This window comes from Suhomyces tanzawaensis (genome assembly GCF_001661415.1).
Source record: "Suhomyces tanzawaensis NRRL Y-17324 unplaced genomic scaffold CANTAscaffold_1, whole genome shotgun sequence".
NCBI classification, from domain to species: Eukaryota; Fungi; Ascomycota; class Pichiomycetes; order Serinales; family Debaryomycetaceae; genus Suhomyces; species Suhomyces tanzawaensis.
The window spans coordinates 347,831-371,912 of NW_017963636.1; the positions used below are offsets into that span (position 1 = coordinate 347,831).

The 24,082-nt window shown below is 44.7% G+C and overlaps 11 protein-coding genes and 2 non-coding genes across 13 annotated transcripts; 6 read left to right on the plus strand and 7 right to left on the minus strand.

Annotated features, from left to right (window-relative positions):
• Positions 1-499: 499 nt before the first annotated feature.
• Positions 500-1,765, minus strand: TIM44 (protein translocase subunit; the record flags this gene model as incomplete). The annotated part of the gene is made up of 1 exon (XM_020206409.1): positions 500-1,765. The coding sequence occupies one exon, from the start codon at positions 1,763-1,765 to the stop codon at positions 500-502; it is 1,266 nt and encodes a 421-aa protein (XP_020066587.1).
• A 240-nt stretch (positions 1,766-2,005) lies between these two features.
• Positions 2,006-3,418, minus strand: BNA4 (kynurenine 3-monooxygenase; the record flags this gene model as incomplete). Its single annotated transcript, XM_020208991.1, has 1 exon — positions 2,006-3,418. The coding sequence occupies one exon, from the start codon at positions 3,416-3,418 to the stop codon at positions 2,006-2,008; it is 1,413 nt and encodes a 470-aa protein (XP_020066588.1).
• A 1,124-nt stretch (positions 3,419-4,542) lies between these two features.
• CANTADRAFT_87457 (uncharacterized protein) lies at positions 4,543-6,045 on the minus strand (the record flags this gene model as incomplete). The annotated part of the gene is made up of 1 exon (XM_020211341.1): positions 4,543-6,045. One exon carries the CDS (start codon positions 6,043-6,045, stop codon positions 4,543-4,545), a length of 1,503 nt encoding a protein of 500 aa, XP_020066589.1.
• Positions 6,046-6,729: 684 nt separating this feature from the next.
• Positions 6,730-9,300, minus strand: ULP3 (SUMO protease; the record flags this gene model as incomplete). Its single annotated transcript, XM_020206410.1, has 1 exon — positions 6,730-9,300. One exon carries the CDS (start codon positions 9,298-9,300, stop codon positions 6,730-6,732), a length of 2,571 nt encoding a protein of 856 aa, XP_020066590.1.
• A 941-nt stretch (positions 9,301-10,241) lies between these two features.
• Positions 10,242-11,690, plus strand: RPT2 (proteasome regulatory particle base subunit). Its single transcript, XM_020210775.1, has 2 exons — positions 10,242-10,268; positions 10,318-11,690. The coding sequence occupies exons 1-2, from the start codon at positions 10,266-10,268 to the stop codon at positions 11,635-11,637; spliced, it is 1,323 nt and encodes a 440-aa protein (XP_020066591.1). The 5' UTR covers positions 10,242-10,265; the 3' UTR covers positions 11,638-11,690.
• Positions 11,691-11,861: 171 nt separating this feature from the next.
• Positions 11,862-11,943, minus strand: CANTADRAFT_t45. Its single transcript has one exon. It is a non-coding gene; the product is annotated as a tRNA-Ser (tRNA).
• Positions 11,944-13,484: 1,541 nt separating this feature from the next.
• Positions 13,485-13,967, minus strand: CANTADRAFT_19103 (SUMO-targeted ubiquitin ligase complex subunit; the record flags this gene model as incomplete). The annotated part of the gene is made up of 1 exon (XM_020206411.1): positions 13,485-13,967. The coding sequence occupies one exon, from the start codon at positions 13,965-13,967 to the stop codon at positions 13,485-13,487; it is 483 nt and encodes a 160-aa protein (XP_020066592.1).
• Positions 13,968-15,260: 1,293 nt separating this feature from the next.
• RHR2 (glycerol-1-phosphatase) lies at positions 15,261-16,022 on the plus strand (the record flags this gene model as incomplete). Its single annotated transcript, XM_020211342.1, has 1 exon — positions 15,261-16,022. One exon carries the CDS (start codon positions 15,261-15,263, stop codon positions 16,020-16,022), a length of 762 nt encoding a protein of 253 aa, XP_020066593.1.
• Positions 16,023-17,032: 1,010 nt separating this feature from the next.
• On the plus strand, positions 17,033-19,312 carry UTP8 (Utp8p). The gene has a single exon (XM_020207102.1). It carries the CDS (start codon positions 17,041-17,043, stop codon positions 19,276-19,278), a length of 2,238 nt encoding a protein of 745 aa, XP_020066594.1. The 5' UTR covers positions 17,033-17,040; the 3' UTR covers positions 19,279-19,312.
• A 186-nt stretch (positions 19,313-19,498) lies between these two features.
• CANTADRAFT_43301 (uncharacterized protein) lies at positions 19,499-19,864 on the plus strand (the record flags this gene model as incomplete). The annotated part of the gene is made up of 1 exon (XM_020208947.1): positions 19,499-19,864. A coding segment is annotated over one exon (366 nt), but the record flags the coding sequence as incomplete, so codon positions are not given.
• A 469-nt stretch (positions 19,865-20,333) lies between these two features.
• On the plus strand, positions 20,334-20,960 carry TPT1 (tRNA 2'-phosphotransferase; the record flags this gene model as incomplete). The annotated part of the gene is made up of 1 exon (XM_020209112.1): positions 20,334-20,960. One exon carries the CDS (start codon positions 20,334-20,336, stop codon positions 20,958-20,960), a length of 627 nt encoding a protein of 208 aa, XP_020066596.1.
• A 902-nt stretch (positions 20,961-21,862) lies between these two features.
• Positions 21,863-22,730, plus strand: CANTADRAFT_109967 (uncharacterized protein). The gene has a single exon (XM_020206185.1). The coding sequence runs from the start codon at positions 22,047-22,049 to the stop codon at positions 22,527-22,529; it is 483 nt and encodes a 160-aa protein (XP_020066597.1). The 5' UTR covers positions 21,863-22,046; the 3' UTR covers positions 22,530-22,730.
• A 103-nt stretch (positions 22,731-22,833) lies between these two features.
• On the minus strand, positions 22,834-22,907 carry CANTADRAFT_t44. The gene has a single exon. It is a non-coding gene; the product is annotated as a tRNA-Asn (tRNA).
• Between the last annotated feature and the right edge of the window lie 1,175 nt (positions 22,908-24,082).

Genomic DNA, 24,082 nt, shown 5'->3' on the forward strand with positions numbered 1-24,082 from the left:
GATGAGCTGGAGTTACGTGTCTGGCCACGGATGGTTTACTTGTCCGATGACCAGTTTTTTGATAAATATGCCCACCAATAACTATTCGTATTTTAAATTGATTAATTATTCGTCAGGCGCATTTAATGATTATGTTCAGAATTGCGAAACCACCTGAATTGCTTGATACGCTAGCTATCGGCGTTCTACGACCTTCTTGAATTGGCTGCACAAGTTGAAATTTTTGCGATTTAGCATTTTCTTGAAGTGGTATATGATAAAATGTACTAGTATCGATTTGGCAGGGCTAAAATATACCAATTTTTCCTAAGTTGGTTTACTCACTGTCAAAAAGCATTTGAATTATTGTTGAATAGCTGAATAAGTTGCAGTTTCTATTACTATTTTGTGATCCACATTTGGTCCCTCCTGAACAACCACTCCCTGACTACACCAAATAATGCTCTTGAAATTTATTTACATGACTATAATTTACATGAACTCATCACCAGCAGGGTCATCAGTGGAATGGTCTGGAGCCCCCTCTAGCAAATTCGATGACCTTCCACCCGTCAGTGACTTCGTTATCGAATTCTTCTGGCACTCTGGTCAAAACCATGGCGTAGGTACTTAATTGAATGTGGTCTTCGGTACCAGCAGCAACTTCTCCAGTCTTGGCCTTTCTGTACAAATGAATTTCCTGGGCTCTGCAGCTGACAACAATGACAGGAACGTCGTTTGGTTGGAGCATCTTACAGGTGACGATTTCAACACCACGAATATCCAAGATACGTCCGTCAGAAAACAATCCTTGTTGGATAAACTGCTTGTTGTTGGCCTCCCAGACATTGTATGGGGCCTCACTTAACCACTGCTTCAAAACGCTGGCATCGTTTTTAATGTAGGCATCCAATAATTCAGGAACAACGTAGTTGGTCAAGGTCTTCTGAAAGTCGACAACCTTAAAACCAGGATCCATCAATTTGAATTGTTTGATAACTTTGGCTTCTTCAGTCTCAGCAAAGAATCCAGTAACCTTTTCGATGATGGTTCTCAAAAGGGCGATTAAGCCATTTTCTGAGTCTTCCCACTTCTCCTTCAAGTAGACAATACCTCTTCCCACAGGAGACTTGAGTTTGAAGTCTTCCCATTTATCACCCATACTAGGACCAGTGGCCTTGTGCTCGGTGGCAATAAGAGCACTTCCGGCCTCTTCGTCTTCCTTAACGGGTCTCAATGTTTTGTTCTTTAATTTTTCCTGCAATTCCTTCTTTCTCAACACTTCTCTTTGTTCCTTGGTCAAGAAACCACCGTAAGCGGTCGAGGAACCATCGTCAATGACACTGGAAACATCTTTGTACACCTGTGTGTTTCTGACAGGTTCGAAAGCCTTGTCAGCGGCTTCAGCACCAACTCTGACAGTGGTACGAACACCCTTTCCCACTGGCGAGTCCCATGCTTTGACGGCAGCGCCACCAACAGCACCTGCGGTCTTCTTGACAACCTTACCTGCAGCAGAAGTACCCTTTTGAGCTCTGTCATAAGCTTCCTTGGCTTTTCTGAATGCTTCCGAGTCAGCAACTCTGCCTGACTCATCTTGTAATGCTTTGACGTTTTCTTTCAATTCGTTGGACTTCTTGACTTCGGATTTGAAGGTATCGAAGAAGACCTTCAATGGAGACTGTGGTTGCTCATTGTGAAGGTTAGCACTGGCATGCAAGGCCCGTACTTGCAACAATCTGGAGGCGTGGGGGGTACCCACTTTTATTATGGATGATCTCAACATTGGTCAGATTTGGATATAGAAACGCTAATGAGATGCCGAAAATCGGAAAAGTTGCGTATCAGTAAGGTCTATCCAAGAAATGAACTGGAATCCCCGGAACTATATACAATATGCTTAGGGTAACCAATGGGTATGATGCAAGCTGTGCCGGTAGAGGCAAAAATTTTCGTGGTGGAAATTTCATTCGGTGCGCGCACTACGCAGTATCTGTATAGTTTATCATGCATATTTATTCAGTATCTAAGTCCTTCTCCCCCACATCTGTAAGCCCTTGATCAAGCTGGTCACGGCCACTGCACTCAAGAAGCCGTACTGGATGTTGTTCAAGAATCTGCCCTGTCTTTTTTCAATTTCAATGGCCTGAGAGTATCTGATATCGTCTCTGAAAGAAACCATCGTGTACAATGGAATCCACTGGAAGTACTTGCCGTTGAGTTTACCCAAGAGGGAGTCGATTCTCTTGCGGGTCAAGTACCACAAGCTGGTGACCTTGTGTGACATTTCATGGTAGTTGTCCAAGGCCAACTTGCATATGGCATCCAAATCGGCCTTCCGGATTTCTGTATAACTTCTGAATGCCTCCAGCACGTCACCTCCCTTCTCATCAATAAGTTCCATCAAGGTTCGTACGTCTTCAAACCCGCAGTTCATACCTTGGCCGTAGAACGGAACCATGGAGTGTGCAGCATCGCCGAGAAGGATCGCTCTTCCGTCCGGACTATGGTAGGGATAAACATTGACCTGAAGTAGAGAGCCCCTAGGGTGCGTCTCATACACGGTGGCCAATCTCGCTTCGCCGATGAGATCGTAGGCATCCTTAAAGTTTTTCTTGAAGAAGCTGATCCATTGTTCGGTGGAGGTGATCCCCTCGATGACCGACCAGGGGCTGAAAAATGTACATGTGAAGGAGCCGTCCTTGTTGGCAAGGGCAATAAGCATATGGTTGGTTCTGGGCCAGATGTGGAGGTGGTTAGGGTTGAGAAGAAACTTGCTGTCGTCTTTGGCCGACTCGCTGGGTGGGATGTAGAGCTCGATGTATTGCATGTCGATGTACTCTTGGGAATAGTTCATTCTCATAGTCCGCTGGAGCTGGGTTCTGAACTGTGAGTGAGCACCGTCAGCACCCACGATATAGTCGAACTCGAAGGTCTTCGAGGCAGCATCGCCTTCAGAGGTGTCAATGAATGTCATTTTGGGGGTCTGGTCTTCGCCATGGTTCTTCTCAAATGCCACCAACTTGTGGTTGAACAACACCTTGATGTCGGTATGGCGGATCTCTTCAAGGAGACACTCGTTGAGAAAGGATCTGTCGATGGAGTTGATGGCCTCGCCAAACAACCCGTACAACTGGGACGTCTGGTTGCCGTCAAGATCGTGGATCATCCGGCCCTTCATGGGGATGATGTGCTCCAAGATGCGCTCGGCCATCTCTTCGTCCACATACTTCAACGCCCGGATGCCTCTGGCGCTAACCGCCAAGTTGATTGATCTGAGATTGTCGTTCTTGGTTTTGGAGGGGTCATCTCTGTACTCGAAGAGGGTCACTGAGAAGCCCTTGGCGTTGAAGGCCAATGCCGCAAGGCACCCGACGAGCCCTGCGCCCACAATGCCTACACCCTGCTGGTGGTAAGAGTTGCTAACTTCCAAGTCCATGATGGTGGTGTAGTCGGTAATTGTAGGGATGAGCGCGCACAAGTGTCGCTATATCGGTGAGATGCAGTGGCGTGGTGCGGGAGGGTTTGCGAGAAGATTGGGACTGGCAAATGGACCTAGGGGCTGGTAAGACACGAAGCAGCCTACCAGTGGACGGGGAATGGACCGTGTTCAGGCGTAGTAGCTAGTCTACTTCCTCAAAGGCTGTGCATGGCACGTGAGACCCGCTAGTCTACCCCACGCCACCAGTAGGATCGTCAGTCCATGGCGGGTATGTCGGGATTTATTACATGTGCGGGCTACTTCACGGCAAATGGGCAAATTCTACCAGTTTTGCTTGTGTCACATTATACTATTTAGCAATTTGGGGATTTTTGGGCGACTACAAATACAAATACTGTGAGCTCTTCAGCATGGTAATGATTATTATTATGTTAACTAATTGTACTTGATGAATTTATGCATATGATTTCACTAATATCTCATTTAGGCGCTGAAACTACTATTCATCATTTACGTCACTGGTCTAGAAATTTCTACCTGCTACATCCTTAAAAAGAACCGAAAATGGAGTAGTCTTCCCACTAGTCCAGTAGAATTCCTTGTTCTATCAGAAACCTTATGAAAGCACCCAAATGTAGCATGATCTGTACTGCGCAAGCAACTATCACCGATCTGGAATACCACTTCAGCAAAACCCTTAAGAAAGACCCAACTTTAGTAATATTTCACTAGTACTCATTAGGTTCAGGTTTAATTGTCTAGAATTCTCAGACCCCCAGAAGGCACCTCGAGTGTAGTAGTAGTTGCTATCAGTGTTCAGTGGGTTACTCCATCAGCGACGTCTTTCAGCTAGCAAACTAATCCAAAACTAGTTTTCAGTAGCTTTAATTGTCTGATTGTCTTAAGACAGTCACTTAAATTTCATACCTTAGACCTATTTCAGAGCGTTTGGTGGTCTAGAATACTCTATCTGCAACTTCCTTAGAGAGGTCGTGAATGGCGATCTGAATTTAGAAACTCTCCTTCAATTTTCACTAGTTCGTAGAACGCATCTCCACCCACCTCTCAGTTCCGATGACACCGCTACACTACCTCTCTGACGTATCCCATTCGCTATGTACCTAGTTTCCGGCCACCTTGGCCACCTTGAGCCTTTTCTCCTCGATCAGCTTTTTCAACGCTTCAATCTGGAGCTCTAAGTCCCGGTTTCTCTCAGAAAATTCCTTGTTGGCCTTGATGGTGTTTTTCAAATTCTCCTTCATGGTCAAGCCTTCATATTTGGCCTGAAGCTGTGCCTTGAGCTCACCCAACTGTTCGTTGCGGGCCAAGGCCTCGTCTAGTTGCCCCTGAAACGACTCGCTCTGGTCCAAGATCTCGGAGTGTGTAGTTTGCAAGTTGTCTAACTGGTGGTTAATCTCATTGATCTTGATGACCAAATCGTCGTTGACCTCCCGCAAGTTCCGTAGTTCATTGTTATTGTTATTCAATGAGTTGGCATGGATCAAATGGTACTCGTTCTCGTACTTGACGATCTGGGGCTGTTGGTTAATTATGTCAATCCATTGGAAATCCAAGCTAAAAAAGCTCTTGGAATTGAGGAACTCATTCAATTCATCGCCCTTCAATTGAAGTATTTTGTCTTTATTCTTGTCGAATGCCCACAATACCAACCTCAACACGAAGTCAAACCCCTCGATAATGACGAAGTCCAAGACCTTGAGCAAAACCTGGCTATCGTCAATCTTTGTGTTAAAGAAGTTGAACAAGATAGATTTGTACAAAGTCACAAGGTTAATTCCCTGAACACTAGTGTGTGTGAATGCTTCGGGAACTAAATCTTCCAAGGAACGGTTGACTTTGTAAAAGAATTCCTCCTTGATCAAGTTGGTGAAGAGACGATTCAACTTCAATAATAGAAAGAGGGTGTCCTGCTTTTCCATGCCGCCAAGGTTCTCAAGTAGCTTACTGACGTGGATCACGAAACTGTTGGGAGGAAGCTTTTCATTGCTGTCGTTGGCAAATGTTCCTGAGCCATCGACCTCTAGTCTATTGCTGACCCCCACAATTTCGTTAATGTAGAAGCTGAATGTCTTGAGAACCTCCTTGAGGCTGGAATCAACCGCAAGTCTGTCAATGTAGCTTTCTTGACTCTTATTGCTGGTGGATTGGCGGGCTCTCTTGACGAGGTTTTGATAGCTTTCTTTGTTGTTGAACCTGTATCTGATCTGCAACACCTTGGCGTACACCAATTCTCTCAAATCGTCTGGAATGCCTTCGATAACACGCAGCTCCAACTCCACAGTACGGGTCTTGGATATGAATTGGGCGTAGTCTTCGATCACCTGTCTCCAAAACTCGTACCTTTCGTCGCCAGCGTTTGTTACCAAGACTTCTCCCAACTTGGTTCGGATGATTTCTGACCCATTGGGGTTAAGAGTGAATAGATCAGACGCTTCGTTCATTTGTGGTGACGAGTACGTCTCATACTGCCTGAAAATGGAAATGGTAGAGACGGAATCGGAAAAGTCAAACGATAGTCTGTGCTTGGCCACAGGGTCGTCCAATGGGTCGATATTAGACCCAGTCTTGGGAGTGTTGGGAGACGCCGCAGAGGAACCAGACATTGTTATGGTGAGTTTAGCTCGCGCTTGTGATAGATAAATAACCGATCCGCGCGGAGGTCTGGTTGGCGTGGCTCGCTAAACAGTGCGACGCTCGCGAGACTCTAGCGAGAGCCTGCTTACTTTAGCCAGACTCTCGCTGGAACACGCGGTGCTACGTATGAGTGAGATATCTAGCGGTAGCACTTCCGCCGGAGGAAATCTGTAATTTCCACCTCAAAGTGCTGGCTTCATCACCATGAGGGCCGCAGGATTGAGAACCCAACACCTGTAGAATATGTCTCAATTGAGTAAGTCAAGAACTACGCAATGTTGAGCTTCAAGTAGGTAGATTTTCTTTATCTCCGATACCCTTTTTTGCAATCCATTATTTGTACATCGGTATTATCAGACTGAGAGACTCCAAAAATCTTTCCATTCGATGTCGACCGCTTGTAATTATTTGTCAGGAGACTAGTTTTCTGGTGTTCCGATTATGGTTTTAGCTACTTTATTTCTATGCTACCAATTTTAATTATTTCACCACCACTTATCAAGTTGAGGCTAATAGCTATTTAGTTCTATAATGGCTTATCTCGGCCAGCTAGTAGCAATGGTGTCATCATCATTGAATTGACTAGCATTTGATGCTATGCTATAATGCAGATAGGCTGAAACAGTTTTCGAAGCCCTAAAAAGCCACCATCGTCAGTGTATCTTTCTTCTCTTGGAAGGAGATCTTGATGGCTGGCTACTGTCGCTGTTGACCTTCATGGGAGAGCCCACAGGACTTTGGTATGGGTCGCTCTTTCTTCCTAAGTTTATGGACCCAAATTGTCTTCCTCGAGGAGATCCCTTGCTCAGAGGGCTACTAACCGTATTACGGTTGGTAATATGTAATTGTGATACTCCATCGACGCTCTGATTGATTCCATCAGAGTCCTCCAACATTGTAGGATTTTCTGATGAATAATCAAGAATTTCGCTCACCTCGTGGTTGGAAGAAAGGTCCAGCTCTTGATGTTCGATCTTGAACGGTTGGTTTTTGGGCCTCTGACTTTCTTCCGATGTACTGGACAACTGCTGATACTTGGAATCAAACTCGTTGCAGTAACTTTTCACTCGAGGGTCGAGTTGATGCAAGCTATTGATGTTCTTCACTAACTCAGTCACCAAGGTAAGTTTAGCAGAACTCAACTCCATGTTTTTTTTCCTGAAGAGTTCGTTCAACATTTCCACTATGTAGGGCTTTAATGCATATCCTGCTAACTTACGGTTCAAAGACTCATTTATCAAGATTTCCCCCAGCTGGACCTTTGGATCGAGCGTTCTTGCCGGCAGAGATGTTGCTAGAGACTTTTGGTCCACTCTGGTTGGAGTTTCGGGAACAGGGGTAGAAGGCCTCGACTGCTTAACTGGACTTGCACTTCTGGATCCAGCTGCTGGTGTAGGAGTTTGAGAAGGGTCTTCTATTACCTCAATGTCGTCATCATCAGCATCATCGTGCTCGACATTCTTCTCATCAACCCTTTGCTCCTTATGCAATTTTAACAAAATATCCTTGAGCTGGTTTCTCATTCCGTTCCTTTCCTCAGCCACGAACATAGTTCTCATTGCATGCTTCAGGTAAGAGCCTCTCCATATCTTCTCACATTCTGGTATGTTATTGAGCCATTTACGGATATTGTAGATCACATGGATGCCACAATCATTGAAGTTGTTCTGCTTTGGAACTCGTGCTGTCAGGACGCGGATTTGATTCTTGTGGACCTCAATGCCATACTTGTCTTGACTGTAATCAATTATGAATTTTTTGAGTGGCCAACTGATATTGCTGTGTCTTTGACTGAGAGAATCTAACACAAATATGTCCACTTGTTTAGTGTGTTTCTTAGCGTCCAGAGATTCGGAGCTAACCTCTTCTGTCTCGTCTGTTTCTTCTCCAATATTATCATCGGAAATATTGAACTTGTCAAACTTTTCTTGACTGTCTGGTACTTGAAGAGCTTTCTGTAATTTTTGTTTCAAAAGTTCTGACTCTGCACTGTCTTCAGATTTGGACTGCTCTTTAAGCAATGGCAAGCCTCTGATAATGCAACAGTACCAATGAGCATTTTCGTTAATTGGCATTATAATATATGGATATTGGAGAAGATCTAATTTGCTCACCCACCGTTTGATGTTTCCGTAGTAATCCACTTCCCCCTCTCCCGCCGTAATGAGTTTTGTAAAGAAAAATGAGTTAAATGCATATATCAGACTAGGGTCGAGTATTTTGCTTCCATATGTAGCGTTATCAATCTCGTATTCAATGAAGAAGTCAATCACCGAGTCGTTGATCCAGTCGTTGTTGAAAAGAGTTTTGAAATCAGAATAGCCAATAGTGAATGTTTTGTTTGATCTAAATTTATGCTTTAAGTCTGGTGAGAACGCCGATGGAACCTCTCTTGGTTTGGTGATCAAGTCTTCTTCTTCGCCGTCTCTGTCAAGACTTATTGGTTCCCAAGAGGAACCTCTAGATTCTTTTGTTTTCGATCTGGTGGCTCGGCCGCTTTCTTCTTTGCCATACATTTTGGAAGGAGATATTCTTCGAATGTTATCCAACGGGTTCGAGAATTCTTGTCTTTCTTGCTTCTTGGATTTGAGGAATTTGTGCAATTGTTCCTTTTCCAAAGTCACACTGGTGTCAATATTCCAATCTGGTTTATCTTTGAAGTACTGCCGTAAGTCCGAGTCCCTGCCTCCGTGCTTGGCTACTGCAAAGCCGCCGTCTTTGAAGCGTATGAGGACCGAGTAATCACAGAAGAAGAACTGGGAAATCGTTTCTTTCAATACAGATGTGTCATTGATGAGCTTGTCATTGAGGGTAAAGTATATTGTGTCATCTGAGTCTATCTGAAGATTCAAACTAGCAAATCCCACCGATTTGTAAAGCTTGCTGTTATGAAGGAGGGATCTGAGTTCGAACTTGAACACGTCTGTATGGGGTTTGGGGTTTGTTTGGGCTGCATGTGTGATATTAGGAGACTTGGGGGTCAGAACAGGGTCCTTGCTAGGTGACAGGTTGTTCCATGGGATCTCGGATTGGTTTGTACGGCTCTTCCCCCCAGTCTGCTCGAGCTCTTCACGGAGTCTTTGAGCTCTTAGTATATCATGATCCTGGGCTTCAATCTTTTTTGTTAAGGTACTGATGGGCTTTGCTCCTCCGCCCTGTTTTCGTTTGTTTATGCTGATCGAATTGAACGGTTTGTCCTTTAACCGTGGCTTATGGGAGCTCATAGTGGTTGTACGGAGATGATGATTTAGTTTTTTTGTGAGTATGTAGGAGTGAGCCAGGAGGGGAGGAGCTGAAACGGCTGCGAGAAAATGGGGCGGTGAAGGGAGCAATTGGATTCAGCCTACAAATGGAACTACAGGCTTGCCTAAGCGCAATGAAAGGATGAGTTCATTTCTAGTATTTATGTTTGGGGAGGTCCCATACTTTCAATTGCGAGATGAACCTACACTGTGAAGAGACCCGATGATTCTTTATGAAACCGCGTGTAAAATTTATTGAAGAGGAACAGCTGGCTATTCACTGATATCACGGTCTTGCCTCTTACATGCCATTTATTGCTTATACTTTGAGTAACAATAGCATCGGTTCTCAACCCCTTTATAAACCCAATTCAGCCTAAAGATTTGGTTCAAATGTAAGGGCTTTGTTCAAATTGAGACCAAGCGCGTTGTTGAATTTATCTACTCAAAACCAAGACAGCTATACAGTATACATAAATTAGTCTTCAAGAGTATGCAGACGGGGGTACTAGTTTCAATACATTAGATTTGATCAGTAGTCCACTCAGTCAATAATTACCATTTAAACCCAAACCGTTTCTGAAAGGACCTACCAGTTAATGTGTCTAATCGGTTCAGCAATCCTATGTATGTAACAAAAACTCTCAGTTTGTGCTAGTCCATTTGATTATGGCCTAAAACGCATCAACACCACCACTCCCTCCAAATTTAGTTTAATTTGTCGTTTTCCACCTCTGCACCCAACAAAACTGCAAATTGGATCTCTAAACCTCTGTTAGTTGCCAGTATGTTCGAACCACTTTTTCGGCACCCATGACATGCTCTCCAATTTTGTTCCTCTGGTTATCCTTCCATATATATCTGCGCACGTGATATCCATCACGCGAGCGTCGATATATCGGTGGCGAACGCCAAATCGACCACACCAATCTATCAACTACATCAAAATGGTATGTTGCATGAATTCTGATGTCAATCGAACTATACTAACTACTCTAGGGTCAAGGTCCATCTGGAATGCCAGGAGGCGACTTGAACAAGAAGAAAGATGACAAAAAGAAGGAGAAGCCAAAGTACGAACCTCCAGTGGAATCCAAATTCGGTAAGAAGAGAAGAAAGGGGCCAGATACAGCAGTCAAATTGCCCAGCGTATATCCTAACACCAGATGCAAGTTGAAATTGTTAAAGTTGGAAAGAATTAAAGATCACTTGTTATTGGAAGAGGAATTTGTGACCAACCAAGAAAACTTCCAACCCACAGAAGCTAAACAGGTTGAAGAACGAGAGAAGGTGGATGAATTAAGAGGTTACCCAATGTCAATTGGTACCTTGGAAGAGATTATCGATGACGATCATGCCATTGTTTCCAGTACTGCAGGATCTGAATACTACGTAAGTATCATGTCATTTGTTGATAAAGGATTATTGGAGCCAGGTTGTTCTGTTCTTTTACATCACAAGACCGTATCCGTTGTGGGTGTTTTACAAGATGATGCAGACCCCATGGTTTCCGTTATGAAGCTTGACAAATCGCCTACCGAATCATATGCCGACATTGGTGGTTTAGAAGCACAAATTCAAGAAATCAAGGAAGCTGTTGAACTTCCTTTGACTCATCCTGAATTGTATGAAGAGATGGGTATTAAGCCTCCAAAGGGTGTCATATTGTACGGTGCCCCAGGTACTGGTAAGACATTATTGGCCAAGGCTGTTGCCAATCAAACCAGTGCTACTTTCTTAAGAATTGTGGGTTCGGAATTGATTCAAAAGTATTTGGGTGATGGACCTAGATTGTGTAGACAAATTTTCCAGATAGCAGCCGAGCATGCACCATCTATTGTTTTCATCGATGAAATTGATGCTATTGGTACCAAGAGATACGAATCATCATCGGGTGGTGAAAGAGAAATTCAAAGAACCATGTTGGAACTTTTGAACCAGTTGGATGGGTTCGATGATAGAGGAGACATCAAGGTTATTATGGCCACAAACAAGATCGAGTCTTTAGATCCTGCTTTGATTAGACCGGGCAGAATAGATCGTAAGATCTTGTTCGAGAATCCAGACTCGAACACCAAGAAGAAGATCTTGACCATCCACACATCCAAGATGAGTTTGGCTGATGATGTCAACTTGGAAGAATTAGTTACTTCCAAGGATGACTTATCTGGAGCAGACATCAAGGCTTTATGTACTGAAGCCGGTTTATTGGCATTAAGAGAAAGAAGAATGCAGGTCAAAGCCGATGACTTTAAACAAGCTAAGGAGAGAGTGCTCAAGAACAAGGTTGAAGAAAATCTTGAGGGCTTATACTTGTGATACTTGGGTATATAGAGTATAAAGCAAAAGTATAATCTTCTAATATAATGAACTTGCACAAAGTCGTAACTTTTCAACGCAGTATTTACTTCACATTTATCGTCCTTTAATGTGTGACGCAACATTCTAAGGTATTAGGTAACCGCACAAATCGATGTGTTTTCTGGTACAGTTGGTACAATGGATCCAAAGACTCATCAAAGCTCGCTACATACAAAAAATAACGACAACTGCAGGATTCGAACCTGCGCGGGCAAAGCCCAAAAGATTTCTAATCTTTCTCCTTAACCACTCGGACAAGTTGCCAGATCATGTGATTGTGACAGGGCTGTAAAATCATACAGTAATTTTTGAACATTAAGTAATTTATTACGTAATATCACTTAGAATACGGTATTACTTAGAACCCGACTGGAAATGAATGAATTTTCATACACAGGTAAGAAGAAGAATAGCTCTATATACTCTGATACCCAAGTATTTAACTAGAGTGATCAGAGGTGAAGAAATATAGCCGAGTAAAGATTTCCCTAATATGGGTCAATTGAGCTCAGGATAATATTAGTTATTCGAGATTAAGGATTTTGTGAAGAACTTTAATAGACAATGTACGAGAATTAGGCATTCCCTAGTGACGCATTACCATTAAAACTCCATGCACAAAATCTAAGTTTATTCTGTTACAAGAAATATTCCAGTTAGCCCTACCACATTCTGATCAACACCCATACATCAATACTCCGAAAATGGTTAACGCTTGCCACTTAACTGTCAACTTGGCTTGTACCGGAGAACAGATTACAGCGTTTCTTTGCAAAACAAACTTGGCAGCCTAGATGTCTAGACCCCCATAGGACATATCAAGAATTTCAATATCCACAACCTGACATGCAACGAGCTTTAAAAAGTGTAGCATTAGTCACTTTTTTCAATAAAAAGCCATATTAATGGATCAGTTTTCAGGAATTACTCTATCATGGGAATTATAACTGTTAAAGAACTGTATCCTGGCCCTCTTCTACATTAATATAAACGATTGCAGATCCTATTAGCCCAAAGAAGACCCACAATGTACAATTTGATGCTTCGCCTCTTACCATAGCTCCTATTTTCGAGTATTATGGAATAAATAGTAGCAGTGGAATGACGTGATTGCCCTAAATTGCAAAGCAAAATCTTTTGCATCTGAAATAGCATATTCATAACTAAACCGGCTTTTTTCTCCTTGATTAGTATTGTACTCCTTATTCCAATAGCACCAGAATGGGGGTAAATGAAACTGTGAGAGTTTGGTTTGAGCTCTGACTTTGTGAACTGCTGCGGATCTCTGATCTGTGTGCAATACTTATCTTTGGTATACAACAGCGAGCCGTAAAAGAAAACGAGTTCAATGCAGGGGCTTGCCGTGCGTTACTCGTGGGGGCATCCACTTACATGTGGTAGCTAATCAGCGAGGATTGTATTGTATGTGAATGTATAGAGAGCGAATATTGTCTATGTAACTATGGTGCCAGGCAACGGAGGGCATTATTGGACGTATTGTCCTCCTCTAATTCCGTTTAATGTATAACATTCTGTAAGCAGAATCTTAGGGAAAAGATGTACTCCCTAGGTATACATTTGCGCTCCATTGTATTGTATATGATGGATGGTTTAGACAGTGGGGTACTTTGAAAGCTATTGGCTACTAACCAAGTTGTTTATCGGTGAAAGTAGCTACCATGCATCCTGAATGTCGGGTTTTTCGTTACCCAACTGCCCCCTCTGAGTTCAGGTCGTGTTTAGAGTGTACCATCTTGTCATGGACTGTTTGACCTATCTAAATTCTATTCTACCATGGCCATCGGTCAGCCCGTCTTGCGCTTCTTCCTCGCGGTAGCTTCATCTTCCTCTTCCGCTGTTTCTAGCCCAATCTTGATGTTCTCTTCTTCTCTTGGAGGCAATTCTGGCTTGGTGGCCGTAGCCACTGTTTTCATCCGAAGTAAAACGGTATCTTTGAAGGTAACTGACTTCCGGCAAAGAGGGCACAATCCTATACCTCTTCGTCCCCTGACCTGTCCCCTGGCATGTGAGCTGGAAATGCTTTGCAGAATGCAGTCGAGGCAAAAAACATGGCCACAGGATGTGGTAGTGGCCATGGTGATATCATCAAAGCAGATGGGACATTGGATATCGGTCAACTTCTTGGTGGTATGGAGGGGGAGCTCATTCTGGGGGTTATCCAAGAGTTTCTTCGTCTGTTCGCGGAACTCCACGATCTCAACGTCGTTCTCGTCACCTTCGTCGTCTGACGGGATATTTATGACATACTCTGGGGTTTCCGTGGACATGAATTGGTGTTGCCATCGTGTGGAGTCGATGTCGTGGTATCAGATCCGATGGAGCGCGACATTAATTCCGATCGCCGCGACATGGCTACTACATCCAGTCAATCCCTGCGTTTACTAACCAAGAGCTAACGTATATGTGCTTTGTTGCAACGAGACGTAGTACCTGTCGACCAACCGATCTAGACCCGTTAATTTCATGTGCTTCACTATACTAACCATGGGAGCATCGTGTATTGTGGTTATGAATACGAAACACATGCAAGTAGGCCAAACCCAGATGAAAACGAGGATAGTTTGAGGCCAAACTTCACAACCTTATCCCAGTGATGTCATTAGGGATATTGTTTACAGTCGTAGTCAAATGTAGCATTTTTAGGCTCATTTGCCGGCAGGATCAACGCAGATATGCATTATGACGAGGGCAGGGCCATTAAAACCAAGACAACGCGGTGGCCAGTGATTCACGGTCCCCCTGGCGTGTTGCGGCGGAACCTATAGGGGATAGAAACGGAAAGGTTACACGAGGACTCAGTGGTCTGGCGCCCGTAGACAAGCCGAGGAAGACGTGAAAACACACGACAAGCCTCCTTGCAGAGGGGTCACCATGGAGGGGCAGATCCGGGTCCTTCCTTCCTGTTTATCCGACACCAATTCGACCGTTTTCTGTACATTTCGATAGGTGAAACATGAATTGTTATAATAGGTAACAGACACAAAACACTATGACGTAACGGGCTGATAATGCCACGTGAGTTTTGCACCACAAAGCGCACGGGCTATTATGCCGTCGCCGCTATGACGTAGTGCCGGGCCCAGGCTGATCCGAAAGCATCCTAAGGCCTGGCTACCACGTGAGATTGAGGCCACAAAGCCACCCAGCCATTATGCCTTGGCTGCTATGACGTAGCAGCAGCACCTCGTGCAACTCGCCAGTGGTGAGGGCCATCTGGCCTGGACCAATAGGAAGTGCGCTTGAATCGCCAGATCGCACGGCTGGCTGCCATCGCATCTTGCCATCGCCAGAAGACGTGTCCAATACAACGTCAGCTGACCCGAATTCCTTTTTCTGGCACCTGGGCTCGTCTCACAACCGTCCTGGCTCGTTTCTTTTCCCAATCAATCGACAATGCGTCAGCTGCATGCAGGAGGCCATCTGGTGATAACCCAATGCGTGTGTAGATTCGGATGGCTGTTTCGAGTTGTGTCGGCCGGTGTTTCTTTTTCTCGATAGGTGTATATAAACCGTCCATCCCCCGGCCCAATTGGCCTTGTTAATTATCATCAATACCAATCATGACTGTCCAAAAACAACCAGCTGTCTTCTACGTTAACGCCGCCTTATTCGACTGTGACGGTACCTTAGTCAACTCCACCGGAGCCATTTCCGAGTTCTGGAGAGATTTCGGTAAGACCAGACCTCACGTTAACCCAGACGAAATCATCAGAACCTCCCACGGATGCCGTACTTTCGATGTCATCGCCAAGTGGTCTCCAGAAGATGCCATCGAAGAACAAGTTACTGAATGGGAAGGGTCCATTCCAGACTCCTTTGGCCAATACGCCAAGCCCATCAAGGGAGCTGTGGAGTTGGTCAAGTCTTTCGACCACTTCTCCAAGACCCAAACTGCCGACGGTAAGCAGAAATGGGCTATTGTCACCTCCGGTACCTTGCCATTAGCTACCAAGTGGTTGAAGTTGTTGACCATCGAGAAGCCAGACTGCTTCATCACCGCTGAGAAGGTCACCAAGGGTAAGCCACACCCTCAGGGTTACCAATCCGCCAGAAACACCTTAGGCTGTGAAGCTGCTCACAAGAAGGTTGTTGTTTTCGAAGATGCCCCTGCTGGTATCACTGCCGGTAAGGGTGCGGGCGCCTTTATTGTTGGTATCTGCTCCACTTATGACCCAGAAAAGGTCAGAAAGTCTGGTGCCGATATCGTGGTCGACGACTTGAGTTCGTTCAGCATTGAGTCCTACAACCCAGACACCGAAGAGTTCAAGGTTGTGGTTAAGGACTACCACTACGCCAACGATGAATTTTTGCAAACTGTTTAGGTAACTTATAGAGATGTATATTAGAATGGATAGAGAACAATTAGAATTGCGTAGACAAATAGCTCTGGCTTGATGCGTGGATGATACTCAAGTGTTCTCCTTTCCTAACGCCCTTCCCCTTCCTAAACGTGTGAAGCGGTATTAATAGACTGACTTTCGTATGTGACATCCAGTGGCGGTGCGATATTATTTGTGCGCGCATGTTTTTCATCTCGGACTGATAAGGTGCGACAGCGTACATCCGAAGGGTTTGTGATTTCCGTAACTACTTACACAAACTGGACGGATGGCAAAGGGGCGGAAGGGCGTTGTGCCACATCTAGCCCAGTTGTGGTAGCGAATGCTCTGGCATGTGTCACCATTTCGGCGATGCCAGGCCAAGTACGAAGAGATTTTAAATCTACTAGTAGTTACAGGAATACTCCTTTGGAACGTTTTGCACGAATGAAAGACTATTTCAATTGTAGTTCAGACGTAGTCTAGTCTCTATGGCCTATAGTTTTGAAAGGTAATTCTTGGGCATTTCCAGGAATTCTGCCGATTGTCTCCTAATCACTTGTACGAAAATTATCAGCATTTCTGGTTAGTCGCATAATACGAACTTTCTTCCTTTAATGCAAGAATGCCACAAAATTATTTATCACACATACAACCTCATTCCATACGTGCCTAAGGAGCTGTAAAACCCAAGAACAACCACAATGGAAGTATGTTATGTTCACTTGGAAGTAAGGATGTTTGATTTTCAAACCCTGTCTAAAGCGGTTGTACAACCAAAGTGCTACAAAATATTACATCTATTCTGTGTAAAAATTGATCCTTATACTAAAGCATAAACTCCACAAGATGCTCTCTTTCACTGTCACTCAGCAAACCGTTAGTCTTCTGAGTTAATCGACCCCTCCCAGCTCCCAGCTGCAACAGTATCCAGTTCGCTCATCTCGCACGTGACCAAGTTACTGCGATGCCTCTACAAAATTTTCGAGACTTAACATAACTCACCTCCATCACCAGTACCATGAACTCGACGAACCCATCCTTCGAGGAGCTGTACCCCCTCTTGACCCTTCCTAGGATCCCCGACCTAGCCCTTTCATCCAAAGTTGTCATCCCTAAAATCAATTCTATCGACTCTACCGTCATCGACATTGGTATCTCCAAATCCATCATCTCCAGCTATATTATCAAACCTACCCCAAAATTGATATGGTCATTTGCATTAAGCCCCACCAGCATTGTCGACTGTATGGATGTTGCAGAAGCTTCTCAAAACAACACCAAGTTGTATGCCATAGGTATAACCAATCGTAAGAAGCACAAGCTTATGGTGTTGGAAAGAGGAGACCAAATACAAGAAAATGAGCAGGGACAAAACAAAATCAAAACCATGGAACTTAAGGTTTCTCATAAGATTCAGGGAGTCAAGTTTTTTAACGAAGGATCATTCATCTTGGTTATCTTTGAAAACGGAAATATAGAGTTGATCAAAGAAGAAAACGACGAGTTAATAAATACTTCCAAGTCATTCAACCATGTCTCAAGTGGTTTGGCCAAGGAAAAGTTGGTGTACTACGAATTCATCAACGATATTGAAATAAGTAACGCAATCCAAGCAGGTGGTAACAAGGAGTTATTATTAATGGTTTTTGAATCTAAAGATAGTCTTCACTACAAATTAATATCCCTCAACTTCCAGACCAATTTGTTTGAAATTAATTCCAAGTCTAATCCAAAGGTTAAGGGTGATTTGAGGTTTACATACAACTCTGGCCACATTTATCAATTAAACCTGGAAGCACAACTGATCGAATCTGTCTCGATAGTAAACTTCTCTTCTGTCAAGAGTATCAGTATCAAATCTTTAGGTGCCGAAAAGGGCTCCACTGTATCTTTATGCTCACCAAGTCCTGAAAGGTTGGTGTTATCAATTGATAACAAAATCCACTTAATCAACTTCAGGTATGAGAGTTTGCTTGATACATTCGAATCAGATACTTCATCCAACAAAGTCATGGTCAACCAGGTTGTCTCTGTCAAAGGTAACTCTGTCAGGACCTCAAGATCTATGATTTGTTACTTGAATTCAAAAGCGAAGGAAAACAACGTCGACTTAAATGTAATCAACATCAACGTCGGATTGAACAAGCTAAACGAGTGCTTGGGTAAGAGCATTGAAAAGAGCGAGAAGAAATCGTTCCAAGGTTTGGTCAACTTGATCGAAGATGAGATTGAGACTCCGTTAACCGCATTAACCAATGAATTGAACGAAATCTACCTGACCTTGAGTAACATAACCAGAAAGGGAGATGTTAATCAATGGGAAAGAATCTTGGTGCCTTACTTGAAAAACGAGTCATGGGATTCAATCAAGTCAGGATTAAAGAAGACCAAGAACAACAAAGTTTACAACTTTCAAGAATTTGATATTGAAAATGATAGAACTGTTGATTGTAACTTTATTCAGAAGGTATTGGGCTTGATTTTTGATATCAACAGCAATGGGCTGGTCCAATTCAAATCCAATGACTTTATTCCAGAATATACCTTGATCTACTTGTTGACCAACCCAATCTTCCCTATCGAATACACTAACGGTTTATTAAAATTATTGGATGAGGCCAACCAATTCACATGTTTGAGGCAAGCGGTGATTACTTGTCCTAACTTATCCGTTGTTGAGCTTTTGACTCAATTATTAAACAGCAAATACCAACATGATGTGGACGAGAGTACTCCTGGGAACATTTTTGAAGATTTGATCAACAGGATCATTGGTGAATTTTCGGTAAATGATATCACCAACAAGTTCAAGCAATTAATAGAGAATCAAGAGAAGAGGGATTCAGGAAACGTCATAAACTTGGATAATCTTTTGAACAGGTTATTAAAGGTGAAGCATAACAACAACAGTTGGTATTTTATCGAATTGGTGATTGATGTTGGTGGGCTCTTCAACTGGTCTCTCAGCACCATTGAATCGTTGAGCGAGCTTATAGAGAGCAAGGTGTCTGCTTTGGTTGACAACAGCTACAATTTGACATTGACCAATCAAGCTTTATTAATCAATGCCCCAGTTGACACTCCAAGAAAGCCATCGAAGAAAAAGAAGTCCAAGAATGATATCATTTCTACCCATCACAACTCTCAATTGGAATCCATTTTGACGATTAATAACAATACTTCAAACAGAAGATTGTTGGACAACCCAATCTCGAAGAAGATTCCAAACTACTCCATTGAAAAGTTGGTAATTTAGGCATAAATACAAGACTCTTACACTATCCACAATCTCGTCAAACTGTACAAGACTCTCCGTAGCGGAATGTATTACTTTTCCTTAGTCGGTATTGGATGAAAGTAAAACATGTAGAAAAGCTAGGTCCAACCTGTAATCCATCATTTGAGTCTAATCTGCAAAACTCGCAAGCTAACGTGCAACAGTACCACCCCATATCAAAATTTGTAAATCAAAGCCAACTCTTTCAATGTCTACTGCTGCAATTTCTGCTTACAGGCAAGCCTTGAGGGCCACCCGCCTTGCCTTTCAGAACGACATCCCAGTGTTGTCTGCCGCAAGAACACAAATAAGGCAAGGTTTTGACAACCACAGGAGCTTACAAGAACAAGAACAAATCGATGAAGAGATCAAGAAGATGAATGAAATAAGCACTTTCTTAGTCAAAAACATCGTCCAGGGCGAAAAGAGAGTAGAAGGGAACAAAGACAGATACTACTTGAAATTTCATGACAAAACTGAGTTGGGTGACAATGAAACCATCAAGCAAGCCGGTAGAGCCAACATGGGGTCCTTGGCTGGTGTTAAGGCCAAGAAGTGTAGTTAGAAGCATCATGACATGTACATAGAAATGAATGTTAGCTGGGATTCCAGATAGGGATTCCGTGACCTGAGTTATGAGATGATGTAGATAGAATAACAGAAGTCAAAGAAACAGCCGAAGGAGCAGTCAAAGGAGCAGCCAAAGGAACAAAAAAAGACATCAAAGGAGCCAGCCAATACTAGAGAGATGTCAGAGATGAGAATAGCCCAACGAATGGCAGCGAAGTCCAACTAACTCCTACGTGTGTCTGAATACGGAATATTCGCCAGGAGACCTTACTACCAATACTCTACATCTGACCAGTAAATCACTAGAAAATACCTCCAGTAGCACACCACGCCATAAGCATGCTCTAGAATGAGTCATTTCCTGTTGATGTCTTGTAACTGCTCGTTGCACAATTCTCGTTGTCGCAGCCCGAATTAAGTCATCGCTCACCAAATAGATCCACTCGTTAATAGAACACCATACCATGTCCTCACCCGATCCAGCCAAACGTGACGTACTCATCAGCAAGGCGCTTGCATATCTTCTCCGCCACGGAGCACTCAAGGAGAAAATGGCCATCGACGAGGACGGATTCGTTAAGATCGACGACGTGCTCTCCCACAACCGGTTGAAGACCAATAAGGCCACGAGAGCAGACTTGGAGCGCATTGTGGCCAGCAACGACAAGCAAAGGTTCAGCATCAAGGGCGACTATATCTGTGCCAACCAGGGCCACTCCATCAAGAGCGTCTCAGACTCGAACTTGACTCTTCTCAACGAAGACACCATTCCCGACGAGATCTTCCATGGCACCTACTACAACAAGTTGGAAATGATCTACAAAAGCGGGGGATTGCGCAGAATGACGAGAAATCACATCCACTTTACCAGTAACTCCGATAAACTCACCAACATTTCGGGGGTGCGGTACAACGCCAACTGCTTGGTGTATGTGGACGTCCGCAGATGCATGGCCGACGGAATCCCGTTCTACAAGAGTGCCAACGACGTGGTGTTGACTCCAGGAGATGCTGAAGGCAAGGTGGGATGCGAGTACTTTGCTCGTGTGGTGGACCGGAAAACGGGGAAGGCGGTGGACTTCCAGAAGTGAGCAAGAAACGTATCAACGTGCGAGGGGCATGAGTAGAATACACTCTGGACGTCCAGTAGTGCGAGGAAGCGTGACCCTTATCAGTAGTTCTAGAATGGGTGAGAGCAAAACAGAAGCAGGACATGATCCCACTGTGAACGTTCTTTGGCATCTTTCATGAGTCACCTGTTGTCCACTTTAGAGTTTGGTTGCAGCATGGACTTCATCTCACATTCATGCAGATGCAGCGAAGACGGAGATGGACGGATGACTGGCAAGAAGGAAGTGTGGATGACTGGCAAGCAGGGTGTGTGGATAACTGGCGGAGGACTGGAGACGGATGACTCGAGTGGTGGAACTGGTGCACACCCCACTACAGAGCTCCTCCCAGCCGCCCAGTGGCCAGTGGCCAGTGGACAGCGCCAATAGGGGCCACCATGTCCCAGCGGGGAGTGTTCTGCTAAACCAACTACGAGTCCCGAGAACAATGGCTGCACTAAACACGATGCCTTCCAACGTTATCTGCTTAATGCAGTGGCATTTACGAAGTGCTCACAGAGGAATCCACAAAATATGGGGAAGGCGTTGGATCAAGGCTTGGCGCGGCGTACCAATAGGGCCAGGCCTAGCCAGGCCCACCACCAACCGCCACGAGCCTCGTGAGATTTACGTGTGCCAACGGCCGCCCTGGGCCCAGGTCGACTGGCCACCAGGTGGTGGCAGTGTTGGAGTGATCTAGGGTCGCGTTGCGAGCGTGGGCCCGCCTCGAACTCACAAATCAAACCCGCAGTGCATCACTGACTCGACACCCTGGGGCAGGTCCACCAGACGCACCGGTCTGGACCCCTGACACCAAGGGCCTCCAGCGTCCCCGGTAGCAAACGCAGGGCGGCGTTCCGACACCCACCGGCTTCTGTTACGCTTCGGAGTCCCCTGTGCAGGCGCTAGTCTGCCAGTGAAACTTTGGGTAGCAACCCTGGCGGGCCCAGTCTATTTGCTGGCGCCCGTTCTAGAACCCGGCGTGCGTCTCGATGCAGCACCCACAAAAGTGATATATATTGACCCAGGGATCCCGATGCTGGCTGCCAGTGATGTTTGGGGTTCTTCATGAATTACCAAGTCGATAGTGTGCCTGCCAGCAGCCACCACGGTTACAGCGATAACCAGATCTGCCAGTGGTACTGCTGTGCCTGTGGACAGAGTTACGGGTCCATCATCTACCGAGACCACAGGCCTTCAGATCCATCCATGTCCGCCACGCCCACCACGCCCACCATGCCTGCCGCGCCTGTCGCGCCTGCCACCCCCGCTAAGTCGCCCCACTGCCTCAACGAATACCTTCTCCAGTCCTTGAAGCACTACAGCCTGCTTATTTACAACCACGCGCCTCCAACCGCCAATGTGGACTCCAACTATACCACCGACACCCCGGTGCGATCGCCTGGCTCATTCGAGGAGGTTCCCTCCTTGGCGGGACCCCGTGACGGGATCTCCTTGAAGGTGCCTACGCGCTTCACCTGCCACCGCTGCGACCACATGATGTGTCCCTACTGTCCCAAGGTGCGAGTGAAGGACTTGGCGTACTCGTGAAGGCGCCATGCCTCCGTCATCTGTGCTTGTGGGCCCAGCTAGCCACACAAGACCATCCCTGTGCATCCATCCTGGCATTACAATCTACTATGTGCGACGTGATTCTTGGTTTTCTTGTAATATAGGCGCGACAAGCTGTGCTTGTGGCCCAGTCTAATATATGATTTAAGCAGATATCGTAGCCCATGCTTGGGAATTGTGCAATATTGCTGTAGGTGGCAGATGCAAAAAATTTAGGCGGACCTCCATGTAGAACTGGACCACAGTTGCTGTTGGTAGCAAGATGCAAAAAGTGCAAAAATAACGACCTCGGTGAGGGTCGAACTCACGATCTCAAGATTAACAGTCTTACGCCTTAACCAGCTTGGCCACGAAGTCATTTTGTTGGGGAAAAAAGGTGCGAGCAGGCCTGACCAAGGCTGAAGTAAGAGTTTTGGGCTGCACACGCCCTTCCCCGAATTGTAACGGACTGGAAGTCATGAATAGTCTGCACACGCCAGTGTTTCCAAGGAAGTGTGTTGAAGGAATTCGGATTTCGCAACCGGTGAATGTTTCTTCAATTCTAGATGATGTGTAGACTGCTCCATGCCCTACTACCATCCAGGTTTTTCCTTAATCCTGATCCTTTCGTAAAGTTAGTAGCCTGCTTTTCTGCCGTGGATAAAGTGTAGTATCTGCTCTCTCAAACTCTAACTTTCAAGCTATTTTCCGTCTGGAGATCTCCAAGCTTATCCACGCTAATGTCACCACCAATTAACAACTCTGCTTCGAATTCAAACAATAGCAACACGTGGTTTTTATTCTATAGAGATTCTTCTTCCTATTCCTCTAGTATTCAATCATCTTATAAGTACTTAAGCCTGAATTGAGCCTGCAAAATATAGCTTTTGTAAACGACTTTCGCAGTCCAGGTTTGAATCTCTATAGGAACTCTAGGACTTTCTTCTCCAATTACCATCTTTTATTTGTGTACAAAGCTACTTAATTCGTCACCTTCCAGAATATCGCTTGGTGGAAAGTGTCGAGGAATATGCTAAGCGGGAATGATTTAAACAAGCTAGAAAATTGGACCATAGCCTCTCTTCAGGCGCATTCTTGGTTGGCCACCAATTTTGAGCTAATGAAAATCTCGTATAAACTTCGAGATTCGTCAACCAAACTCTAAATGGACCTATTAAAGAGTTCAAACTTAGAAGAACGACACCATGGCGGCAACTGGTGGACGTTGCCTGCCTGAAATTTACCGATAACCTTAAAAAGGCTAAATATACATACGGCAATTGACTACAATACGAACATCCACAAATATATCCCTGCGCACCTTAATGCCTACTGTGGACTGACGACAAGCCAAAAGGTCAGAGTCAATGTCCTCTGGGTCACTAATCCCTATTTATCAATGGAGGACTCAATAAGTACCTCTTCCCCTAAGTTCAATCTGGACCATGGTGTAGCCTTTATGCGTCCACTATCATAACCACTCCACAGTCGTGACAACCCCAGCCAGGTTCGCGCTCCTACCAAATGTTTTATGGTAAAGTGTGAACACAATT

Excerpts from the sequence above, each read along its gene's own strand:
- UTP8 (XM_020207102.1), top strand. The coding sequence starts at position 17,041 with ATGAACTCGACGAACCCATCCTTCGAGGAGCTGTACCCCCTCTTGACC.
- CANTADRAFT_109967 (XM_020206185.1), top strand. The coding sequence starts at position 22,047 with ATGAATTACCAAGTCGATAGTGTGCCTGCCAGCAGCCACCACGGTTAC.